Here is a 12,788-nt window from a genome sequence, read left to right as displayed (position 1 = left end):
AGTAATCATATCTGTGAAAAAATCTGACTTTAAAATAATTTTTTTAAACTACAAACTGCATTTTACTCTTTTTCCCATCTTACCTCCATCACAGCCATGGTTTATTTCTATATATCCCAGCTCATTTTCTAAAATGACTTTCTGTGTCTGTGCCGAAAGGTACTAGTACTCTATGACGAATTTTGAAAAGGGACCCTCTACAAATCTATGAACACTTAAACTGACGAAATCAATTCCAACTACAGAACTCTCACCCCCAAGCAAGCTGAAGCAGAGCAGAGCTCTGCCTCTTTCAATCTGACCAACTGGCAAAGGCAAGGATACTTCCACTGGCATTGCTGCAAGTACCAAGTCAAATCTGAGGGCATCAGTTATCTAATAAATATTTACTGATGTAAATTAAAATTAAGACTTAGGATTGAGGGAAAGACCTGAGATGCAAAGAAAATGAAAATTATTCTTGCTCTCAAGAAATTCATCACCCTTAAGATTGACAGAAAGAGATAGAAACATATTATGTGAAGGGGCTATAATTTGCTGCTGTTGCTGTGTGCCTGGAGTCGGTTCTGATTCATAGCAACCCATATAGGGTTTCCCAGAGCAGCTGGTGGGTTTGAACTGCCAACCGATGATTAGCATAGCCATCCAATGCTTATCCTACAGTGCTACACCAGGGTCCAGGGTGTGCAAAATACTAATGGAACACAGAAGAGGAACTGCCTGCCTTCAGAGGAAAGAGAAGGCTTCAAAGAGAGAAAATATGAGTTGACTATTGAAGGGAAAATAAGTTTGTCAGGTGGACAGGAAGTGGAAGGACCTCCTGTGCAGAATAAGGAGTTGGCATTTCTACTACAAGGTTTCCTTAGCACCGTTGTAGAGGGGTGGAAGTGGTAGTGGTGCATGGAACAGCGATAGATGAGACCAGTAAAGGCACCTCACTGGGTGGGATAAGAATGCTATGCTATATAAAGACACTTGTATTTTACTCTGAAAACAATGAAGAAAATTAAGAGAAATGTGTGTAGAAATGTGTGTAGAAAATGACAGCTTATCTGACACTATAAAGATAAATTTTATAAAACTTTAATGTCAGACATATGTGTGCATGTTGTTGTTGCTAACTGCCATTGAACTAGTTCCAATTCATAGCAACCCTGTATAGATAGTAGGTTTGAACTGTGGACCTTGTGGCTCACAGTCCAGTGCTGACCCAGCAGAGCCACACCAGGAGTCCTGTGTGTATACGAGGTTGCAAATAAAATGAATTTGTTACTATGGATCATGATAAAAAAAAAAAAAAAAAGACTGATACATAATGAGGTAGGTGACAAATAACTGACTAGATGTAAAGAGTGAGGAAAAGTCAAGAATGACTCCCAGGTTTTCCATGTGGGCGCCTAAGTGGATCACAATGCCCCTGATTAAGATAGGGAAGAGAGGAGGATATCTGCTTTTATCAAGTCCACGTGAGGATATGGAACAGCCCAGACAGTGACCTCTCAGCAATTTTCAGCAGCCACAATCAATACTAATCTTGTTGAGCAAAGACAAAGGGCACATAGTCATTGCAGCTGCAAGCTCACATGAATACACACAACTGATAAGGCTGTCTAAAAACTGGGGAGGTTCCAGAATATGATTTACACAGTTCTCAATCTCATACAAGGAGCCATAGGAGCACAGTGTCTAAGTGCTCAGTTTCTAACTAAAAGGTCATAGTTTGAATGCCCCAGTCACTATGTGGGAGGAAAGATGTGGTAGTCTGCTCACAGGAAGATTGACAGCCTTAGAAACCCCATAAAGTAGTTCTGCCCTGTACTACTGCGTCATTATGAGTCTCAACTGACTCAATAACAATGTGTTGGTTTTAGGGGCTTTACAAATCTCTATCACTTTAGATCCAGAGAGGGAGAGCAACTGTGTGCTGAAGACTGGGGGAAGGGGTACTGTAGGGGGCAGGCTTGTAGGGTATACCCTTTGGTTGGTTGATGATGCATGGAGGGGATTGTAACCATGGCAATGATACGATATATGATAGAATGAATGTAAAACTAATGTTCTCCCATGTAAACTATCATATAATTCACAATAAAACACTGAAAAAAAAATCTCTTATCAATAGAAACACTTTGGAATCAGAGAAGGCAGGCAGAGTAGGAAAAACATCAATACTTCCCTCCATGGAACTATTAACAGGATTTGAGAAACCTTGGTGCCTATTGTGAGAGGCAACAGGGAGTCACCACCTTTGCTAAGTCAAGTACATTCTCTGGAAAGCCCGCCACCAGCATTTAAAATTTTAATTGGGAGGGAGGGTTGCTTCTACTTTCATAACTTGTTTTGTAAGCCTTCCCACCTCTCCCTCACACCATCACCTATAGGGGGCACTTATATGCCAATCCCTCTATCTCTAACAAGTCTATTTAGTCTTATAATACTGAATTTGGATGTCCCTTGGTCAGTCTCCTGGAGCTTCAGACTAAGAGATCAGCGCTAGAACATACCTTCTCCATGGCCTTGTGGATCCAATACTCCTCCTAAGTCTTTTAGCCCTCAGAGAAGAGTTTTCCAATTCTTTTTAGAGGATCACAGCAAAACTGGGTCCCAGGTTGTGGAACAATATACACTTGTCTGGGGATATTCATCAGCTACACGCTCAATTTTATGATATAAGTAATTCTCAAAGTGAACACTGCATGGCTACCTATTTGCTACCCATGCTAGAGAATAAGATTCCCTAGGAACTGGATTGAACCTCAGCATAGTGATCCTGCTTGGTCACCTTAGAGCAGGTGGTGGGCCGGCAACGTCGGGCGCATGGGGTCCCCAGCTGATCTCCTTCCTCCCTGCCTTCCTCGGATGGCGGCTGTTTATGCTGGACGTGTGGCCAGAGACGGGTAAGGATCACGTGGAACCTCGGCTACTTGGGACAGAGACATTGCCATGCTGCAATGAGTCTCAATGACTGGTAAGACTGAGGAATTCGCACTGACCACCTAAGACAGGCAGCGTCCCTTAAACAATCAATAAAAAAGGAGGACTCAGATGCAGACAGCACAGATCCGGTCAGGAGGCCAAGCCCCTGTGGGCCCAAGCGTTGTTGACCGCCCAAACCATAGGCTCTGAGGATCAGACTCTAGCTACCTAGTAGACATAACAAACTGTCCCTCATCTGATTATTCAGTAATGCTTGTTAGTAATCTCATACGTGAGCCCTGGATATCCACAGACAAATGTAAAAACCTCCCCTAAAAGCCGAGACTGTAAATTCCAATAAGCCAAGTCCCCCCCGATCCAAAAAAAAAAAGCTAAAGAGGATAGAGAGAAACACTGTAAAATGATGATATATAGCGGGGATAATAATCAATGTAATGAAACAAGCTATATGAATGGTTGAATGTGAAGCTGATGATGTGCCCTGTAAACTTTCACTCAATGCAAAATAAAAACATTTAATTTAAAAAAAAAAAAAAAAAAAGTTTGTATTTGCTAAGAAAGAAAGAAAAAAAAAAAACTGGGTCCCACTTTTCTGGTATTTCTAGTACACTCCTCCACAATCCTGCCCAAGACACTACAGACCACTGGCTGTCCTCAAATACTCCATGTTCTTGTGCATGTTATTTCTTTTGCTCTAACATGCCCTTGCTTTCTGACAGAAATCCTACGCACCCCTTCACAGTGCACCTCAGCTGTCATCTCTACCACAGAACCACCCTTTATGCACCCACCCGACTCCAACCTAGATCGTCACACTTCTTGGGCTTCCACAGCATATGCTCACACTAGGGCACAGCATTTTGTTCATTCTCTCATCCATTACTGATGACAACAGTTAGGCCTGCTTTCCCCTAAGCTATGTTTCTTGAAGGTAAAGAGTATGTCATATTCTTCCTTCAAAGGCCCCACAGTCCTTAACATACAGTAGAGCCTCATTAAGAATTTGCTGACTCAAACTGAAAAGCTATTGATTCATTCCATCAGTGTCTCTAGATCAACAGAATTAAGGGAAGGGAAAAGGACAAAGTGGAGAACAAGTGTACATTTAAGCAAACCACTTCTCTCCTCGAACCAAACTGGTAGTGGTACTCCCCACTCTCAGAAATTAAACCAACTTCAGCACAAAGAACTAAAGCGGCATGGTTTGGAAATGGTGGCTAACTTAAAGAACTAGAAGTAGTTCCAAGGTTCTCCAGCTGCTGCTATTAGTAAGGTATTGACCTTGGGATGTGGTCACAGGGATTCTATATTTTCTTTTGCTATCCACTCCCTCTAACACTCTACGACCTGTAGCTATATGGGCAATAAAGAGTCTTTCATACAGGCACTGAATATTATCTTTGAGCTCCTATGGGAACAGCCTAATCCTCTTTTCAACCCTCCCACCTTTCCAGTGAATAATTCCACAGTGCCACCTCGGCAGTTTTCTCCTCTTGAAAAAGTAGTTTTCTTTTCAATATATCCAGCTTCCCTCTCTGGCCTTCCTCTCTAACCTTCTCCATTAGGAAAAATGGGTGGTAGCTTGCATTCTCGGCTGCCTGACTAAAGGACATGGCACATTTTAAAAAACTAATATGTACATGGGGTCCTGGTGTAGCACTGGACTGCTAACTACAAGGTCAGTAGTTCAAACCCACCAACTGATCCTCAAAAACCCTATACAGGGTCTCTATGAGATGGAATCGACTCAAGAGTGCTTAACAATATATAGATAATTCCACCTACTAAGCATTTTGATAGTTGTGCCTTCTCCATAATCCCATGAGCACTACATACTCACATATATTAGAGAACTTAATTAGTCATTCTAATTTGTAAATAACTATTTCATATGCCTTATCTCCCTCACTAGACCGTGAGCTTCTTCAGAACTATCCCTAGTTCCTAGCAAAGAGGCTGGGAAATACTGTGCACTCAGTAAACTATCAGTTTGAAAAAAAAAACCAGCATAAAATAAACTACCATCTTAGGTCCTTGAGCCAATCTCCATGACTATGTGAGTTCAGTAGAAGAAACATTTCAGAGGTGATCAGAACCAAAACATCTTTATAGAGTAGCCAGTCCTGTGATGCAAAGTCTCAGCTGAAGGCAGTCTCAAACAAGGCTCCTTTTGACAAGGCAGCCATTCCCCACGTTCCTCAGATACTCACTATGGTCAGAGTAGTAAACTTAGTTCTCCAGAATTTACTTTCCCAAGATCTGGCAACTCAATAAATACATTCCCCAGCCCCTACTTCAACGTCTCTCCTATATCCTTCTGACCTTTAATAGTGGGTAATATTAGGTGAAAAATTGATTTTTTTTGGCTACTTATTTCACAGCTGAAGAAAAAATATACTGTTTAAGGTGTTAAATATTTTTACATGCAACAAATCTAGTATGAATCTAACCTGTATGCACATTTTAGAGGTACAGGCGTAAATGTCAGTGCTATAATTTGTTATAGGTTTCTGATGACCAGCAATGAATATGACCACAGATTCTTACAATTCAAACCACTTTTACGTAAATGTGAACTTTCCTAAAACACCCCAAAAAGAGAACTTTCCATCTAAGCTCATGGAGTCTCTTAGAGATACTGATAGCACTGTCCACTGAATTAGGTGCTCTTTGAGGAAATCCTACAAATATTAGTTTCTTTCTGAGACTAAGCTTTGACCTTTATAAAAATGTGCTTCAAGACACCAGTTATGAAAATGAAAAAAAATAGTTTGTAATGACTTAACAACTGCCATTTCATAGAATCAGCCTTGCTGACAGCTATACCTTACAAGTCAGCAGTATTTAAAACAAACAAACAAAAAAAAAACATTTGGTAATTTTACTTAAAATTATGAACTTACCAGACATGAAGTAGGGTTATAAGAAACCATGAATTGAACGTATCAGGAATCTGACACCCTAGAAAATAACAATAAAGTATAAATATGTGAGGACTAAGAGGAAGTATACTATGTGTTAAATATTGGAAAGAATTTGTTCAGCTAAAATACACAGCAGCTATAGTGCTCTGTGATTATGCTATTAGAGATGGACAATGGTACCACAGGGCAAGAGCATTGACTGCAGTCAGCTAGCCAACCATCTTGTTCTAGTCCCATTATACTTTGCTCTATGGCCTTAGACAAATCATTTCTTCCTGAACCTCTGTTGTTTCACTAGTTTAACGTGGCCTAGGAAATCCTTCCTTGTCTTGAATTCTTATTAAAAAACTAGGCAGACACTATTTCATCTATCTCACTTAAGCTTAGGCTTTTTCACTTGAGCCCATCTGAGAAGTCTCAGTCCTTCTAGTCTATGTGTGGTGCTGTACGATCAGTACCGGACTGCGAACCATACGGTTGGCAGTTCAAGCCCACCAGCTGCTCCTAGGAAACCCTATACAGGGTAGCTATGAGTCAGGATTGACTCAACAGCATTTAACAACAACAATGTGCTATGGAGATCTCAGTGTGTTCAACGAGTTACTCACAGGAAATGACCAGGAAAAAAAAGTAAGGCTTTAGGGGACTGGGCATAATAAATAAGAAAGCAGACCATATCTAATGAAACAAAAACTGGGCAGGCAGGGCTTCTCAGTTTTAAATTTCACAAGTCATCCAAGCCTCTCCAGTCTCAGATCTCTAAAAAAGGACTGGCTAAGGGCCTCTCACTGAATGTGCCTCTTTGTTACATGACAGGAGACAAAGCTGGAGCAAAAGAATGAAGAAAAAAAATAATTAATGAGATCTGGGCCCTTCATGTAGAATCTGTCCTTTGGGGCAATAACTTAGGAATAAATGATATCTTCTGCCTTTTAGCTATCAGTGAAATAAACAATACACTAGATGAGTGGTACACATCCACCGAGGTGGACTGCCACTGTGTCTGCAACAATGTGCTCACACATAACAATTGTGAGGGTTGTGCAGTACTGGGTAGTGTTTCAATCTGGGCAGTGTGCATGGGGTTGCTATGTATCGGAGCGGCTCAATGGCACCTAGCAACAACAGGAGATAAAACACAGGACAGGACCTCTGTAACGTAAGGCCCAAAATGACAAAACCAAGTGCTGTTGAGTCAATTCTGGCTCATGGCAAACTCCATGGAAGTCAGAATTGTGCTCCTGAGGCTGTGATCTTTGAAAACCAAGCCTTTCTACTGAAGCACCTCTGGGTGTGTTTGAACTGTCAACTAACAGTTTAACCCTTTGCACCACCCAGTGACTCCTGAGGAACATGAACAGCACTACTAATAATAGTGAGTCGTGGTGTGGTGCTGTAGGATAAGCCCTGAACAACCAACCTTCTCAGAAATCCTATACAGGGTCACTAGGACTCAGAACTGACTTGGTGGCACTTGACAATACCAATAATAATAAAGAATGTAATTCATTGTGGGCTTACTATGTGCCAGGCATTATATAGTTGGTACTTTACATGCATTAACTTAATGAATCCTACCAAGAACCTTATGGGGTGGGTATTAAAATACCCCATTTTACAGGTGAGAAAACTTTTAGGACAATTGCTCAAGGTCATGCAGTTATGAACTAAAACAACTGGCATCAAATTCAGATGTACTTGATTCCTAACACTATACTCATAATCACTACTCTGCTTCTATGCCTATAATATCAATATCAGAAACTAACATTCACTAAGGGCCCATATGGATGCCAGGCTACTGTTAGTCATGTTAATACAGATCTCACTTAATCCTTACTTTAATGCTGGAGTCAGGCATTATAACCCCCATTTTAGAGATAAGGAAATGGACTCTAAAAGGCCACATAATTTCACGCAGAACAGGGGTTTGAATTCAGATGTGTCACAAAGTGACACCAAAATACTCTAGTGAGCTTACTGGGTGGTGCCCAGCAGCTGTCAGTGGACTTCCTTTCAGAGCCCAGCAGGAGAGAGGTAAGGCTGGCCTGGCCAGCCATATAGCTATTAAGACACATGCCATCTGAGAGCAGGCCAGCCACTCTCCACCTAGAACGAGAATAGCCATGAGAAACTCTCAAGCCCGGATACTGAAGTTGGGTCTTTTTTGGAGGCTAGAACAAAACATTAAAAAGAAAAGTTTTCTTGGAAGTCTGTCTTTCAATTTGGAAAATGAAATTTGGCCGCTTCTAAAGGACAATCTGTTCAATTGCTACCTCTACATCAAAGCTTCTCAGCAGCCTCCAGGAGCTTTTCCAATTTTCTCAGAGAAGGAATCAGTTCTTGGGCTGAAAAGCACAGACAGGCAGGCCAGCAGCTGGACTTGGGTCACAATTTTCCCTTCAGGGGGTCAATTCGGAGCTGAGGATAGGAAAAGAGCTAGCTTTGTAGCCATGAGGGGCAGAACAGAAACCCACAGGGTTGTGTGCCATCAAGTTGATTCCAAGTCACAGAGACCCTATAGAACACGTAAAACTACCTCATAGAGTTTCTAGGCTTGAGTTATGGTATTGGAGGAGAATACTGAAAGTGCCATGGGCTGCCAAAAGAACCAACAGACCCATTTTGGAAGACGTGCATCCAGAGTGCTCCTTGGAGGCCAAGATGGCCAAACTTCATCTCTCATACTTCGGATACATTGTCAGGAGGGATCAGTCACTGGAGAAGGATATCATGTTTGGTAAGGTGGAGGGTCAGAGCACAAGAGGAAGACCCCAAAGCAGCAGCATTGATGAATTCAAGCATGGCAACAGTAGTGAGGTTGGCCCAGGATCGGGCAGTGTTTTCGTTGTGCTGCGTATAAGATCGCTATGGGTTGGTACCGACTCGATGGCACCTAACAACAACAACAATCTTTAAGAAGCAAACTGCCACATCTTTTTACCGTGAAGCATAATGTGAGTTTGATCCCCCAACCTTTCGGTTAGCAGCCAAGTGCTTATCCACTGTACCACAAGGTCTCCTGATCGACAGCGCAAAGCCTTAAAAAAAAAGGATCACTAAACGTTGACTCTAAGCAAGGCAAAAATACAGCAGATTACGCAGATCAATGAAATGTCTTTACTTCAAAGACTCTGCTACAGTCTTTTGTCATGACTGCACTCTTCCTCCAATGCAAATTCATTTTAATACGTTATATTCTGAGGCTTTTTGCAAACCCTAGGTGAAAGAAATAATTCATTCCTGCTATTTGGAAGACAGTATTAACACAGTTTCGTAATTCAGGCTTTGAAACCAGACTGCCTCATCCCAATCCTTGACTCTAACTCTTTAACTGCTATGTGACTCTGGGTAAAGTTATTTAGTCTCTCAGTGACTCCGTTTTCTTCTTGCAAAAATGAAGATAACAAAGAGAATCACCTTATAAAGTTTTTGTGAAGACTGAAATTTTTAGCACAATGGTTAACACTGTACTCAACAAATCTGTCTTAGAAGAACCACAGCCAAAATGCCACTTAAAAGTATGTATGGCAAAACTTCCCCTCTCTTATTTTGGGCATGTTGTCAGGAGGGACCAGTCAGTCCCTGGAGAAGGACATCATGCTTGGTAAAGTGGAGGGTCAGCAAAACAGAGCAAGTCCCTTGACAAGATGGACTGACACAGTGACAACAACAATAGGCTCAAACATAACAATTATGACGTTGGTGCAGGACCAGGCAGTGTTTCGTTCTACTGGCCATATGGTCACTATAAAGGTCACTATAAATTGGAAGCAAATCAATGGCACCCAGCAATAATAATAAATACTGGGATCCCTGGTTAGTACAAATAGTTAACATGGTTGACTGCTATACTCAAAAATGTATACAAGTTTGAGTCCACCCAGATAAGCCTCAGAAGATAAGTCTGGCAATCTACTTTTGAAAAATCAACCACTGAAAACCATATAGAATACAACACTCATGGGCCACAACGAGTTGAAGTAGACTTGAGGACAACTTGGTTGTTTCCCCCCACCTAAAAAAAAATTAGCTATTGTTTTTCACTGAATTATTTACACATGAGGGTTTAAATTACCCTTTAACAAACTCATTAGTTACTTAAGATTATGTCAGTAATGAGACCAAGATTTCCCCTCTAACCACTCATTCAGAAGTCATTTACTAAGAAGTCTCTGCTCCAAGGCAACTAGTGTTTTAGGGGCTAAAGACAAAATGGTCCACAGACAACACTGTACAATTAAACACAAGCTTTGTTTATAGTTGATTTGCCACCTTTGCACTAAAGTAATCTTCCTAGAAAAACCAATCTCCGAAAGACCAGTCAACAAAGCACTGCATGCTCACAGGAAGCACATTCATTTATGCCACAAATGACATCATCAGAACATTTTGGAAACAATGGGTTGGTTGTAAGGTATCTCACCAGTCAAAATCTCAAATATCCAGCTTTCTGGGTCCTAGACTATTGAACACATTGGTTCTGAGATCAAAAGACTCTCTAACTCTGCCAGTTTATGGAGGCCTGCCTAAAGCCTTGACAGCTAATGTTTGCCAAAGCACCTCTGTAAGTAAACAACTTTCTTTTACAGTCTTCCTGAAGGGAGGTGAAAGGATGACAATGGCCAGCTCCCTGAGGCTCTCTATTCTTTTAGAAAATTACTGAAACTTTCAGGACTATACAAGTTCAAAAATACTAAAAATCCAAGTGAGCAATGAATGACCACTTTAAAGGTCTAATTTTGACAAAAGATATATACAGTCTCTTCTCTTAACCCCAAACCTGTCAAGTCTCTTACTTAAAACTCACGCTGCAGAAATGCCAGACTCATTCATTTATAGTCCTTATCTTCTGCCTCCAGAAGGTACACTCCAGATTGGTTTCCTTTTTATTCACTAGCCACAGACAAACAAACCACTTTGGTTTGATTTTAAAAATGTAATCCACCCAAAAACAAAAAAGTCATGCCACAATGGAGCATAGTGCAGATGAATTTGTATTGGTCTTAAAGGCAAGCCTAAAATTGAGAGCTAAAGTAAGACTGTAGCTGCTAAATACAGAACAAAATTTCACGTTTTCATGGACTCCAGATTTTCTGAAGTCATGGAGGGTGGATGAACCCTAAAACTACTGCCCTGACATCATCTTTAAATCTTAAACCAAAAATATCCCCTGTCCTGAAGTCTTCTTAAAACCAGACAATTGTTTAAATTAACTAGTAAAAAACATCTTCCTTGAGCATTACGCTCTTTTAAGAATTATCTATATGGGGTCAAATTGACAACAGCAACTCAAAAATCCAGATGTTGCCGTTGTTAAGTGTTGTTGAGTTAGTTCTGATTGATAGCGACCCTATATAGGGTTTCCGAGGAGCAGCTGGTGGGTTTGAACTACCGACCTTGTGGTTCACAGTCCAGTGATGATCTTAGAGCGCCACACCAAGAGTCCAGAAATTCAGATAAAAACTAAGAAATTTAGATATGTTTATGATAATGAAGGAGGATGACAAAAGCTGCACAACCTGAAGAACATAACCAGTGACTAAATTCTACATGTAGAAACTGTTGAACTGACGTATGTTTTGCTTTAAATATTCTCAACAACAACAAACCAAAATTTAGTAAAAAACAAAAACAGCATGTTGCTACTTAAAAATGTACTGGGGTCCCGTAGATAACTACTCTGAAGGACACAAATAGGACAATGGCCACTCTCTGGAAAATTTAAATATCAGTCTGTAATAGAACTCTCTTTTATAACATAATAAAATGCAAAAATAGTAAGATGGATTACAATGTCTGATTTGCAGCTATTGAGTGGGTTTTCACATTCCTTTACAAGCAATAAGTTGTAGTGGAAAACTCCCTGGATTTTAAACCACATAATGGAGGTTCAAAGCTTGGCTATGCAACTTTGTACAAGTCATTTAGTCTCGGAACATATTTGAAAACAATACAAAAATGAAAGTAATAACACATGATCTTCTGATCCATTAAGGTTTTGTATTTCTTAAAGGAGATATATGTAAAAGTACACTATGAAAATATGAACTATATAGTGCATAATTGTAATACTTTTTATAAATTTTTCTTATGTTTTATAAATAGCTTACCAAAGACTATGAGGTAAAACATGATATACTAACTTAAACATTTTTAAAGTTTAATTATTCAATACTATATAATAAACTCAAGAATTTTCAATAAGACAAAGATAGCTAGGCAAACATCCTTATAAAATAATAACTATTAATTTCTGAGCTATTTATTGAATTGAGAATTAAATATGTATCTGATTAAAAGGTTTAAAAATTCAGATGAAAAATACCTAAGCACACAGATTTTAAATGTCACTTAAGAAAAAATAATTTTCTTCATCAGGCAGAGAAAAGTATTTTCTCTTTCTGACTAATGTCTCCTAAACCAAGAAATTCTTAGAGGCTACTGGACTGCTAACCACAAGGTCGGCAGTTCAAACCCACCAGTAGCTCCTTAGACACTCTACACAGGGTCACTATGAGTTGTAACCAATTCAACGGTACTTATGACCAACAACTAAGAGGAAGAAAGTTTTCCTTCCTGGTTATGAATGCATAAGAAATGTTAAGCATGTTCAAGTCGGTTCCACTTCATAGCGACTCTGTCCAGTGTTTCATCTTTCTGCTGCAAATCACCTAGTGGGCTTCAACTGCTGACCTTGTGGTTCACAGTCCATTGTTTATAGAAGGTACTTAACTTGTTGTTGTTATTGTTGTTGTTAGGTGCCATCGAGTCGGTACTGACTCATAGCGACCTTCTGCATAGCAAAATGAAACACTGCACAATCCTGGGCCAACCTCACTACTGTTGCCACGCTTGAATCCATCAATGCTGCCACTTTGCCTATCCATCTAGTTTGGGGTCTTCCTCTTTTTCTCTGACCCTCCA

The 12,788-nt window shown here is 40.2% G+C and overlaps 1 protein-coding gene across 1 annotated transcript in view; it reads right to left on the bottom strand.

Annotated features, from left to right (window-relative positions):
• LOC102835186 (ubiquinol-cytochrome-c reductase complex assembly factor 1-like) overlaps positions 1-12,788 on the bottom strand; it is a 126,673-nt gene that overhangs the window by 81,259 nt on the left and 32,626 nt on the right. The window contains exon 3 of the mRNA XM_006876866.1: positions 5,841-5,898. Within this exon, the coding sequence (XP_006876928.1) occupies positions 5,841-5,898 (58 nt within the window). The remainder of the gene's footprint in view (positions 1-5,840; positions 5,899-12,788) is intronic.

Source organism: Chrysochloris asiatica, unplaced genomic scaffold (assembly GCF_000296735.1).
Source record: "Chrysochloris asiatica unplaced genomic scaffold, ChrAsi1.0 scaffold00423, whole genome shotgun sequence".
In the NCBI taxonomy this organism is placed as follows: Eukaryota; Metazoa; Chordata; class Mammalia; order Afrosoricida; family Chrysochloridae; genus Chrysochloris; species Chrysochloris asiatica.
Note: the sequence above shows the minus strand (reverse complement) of the source record. Positions and strands in the feature narration are given on the sequence as shown.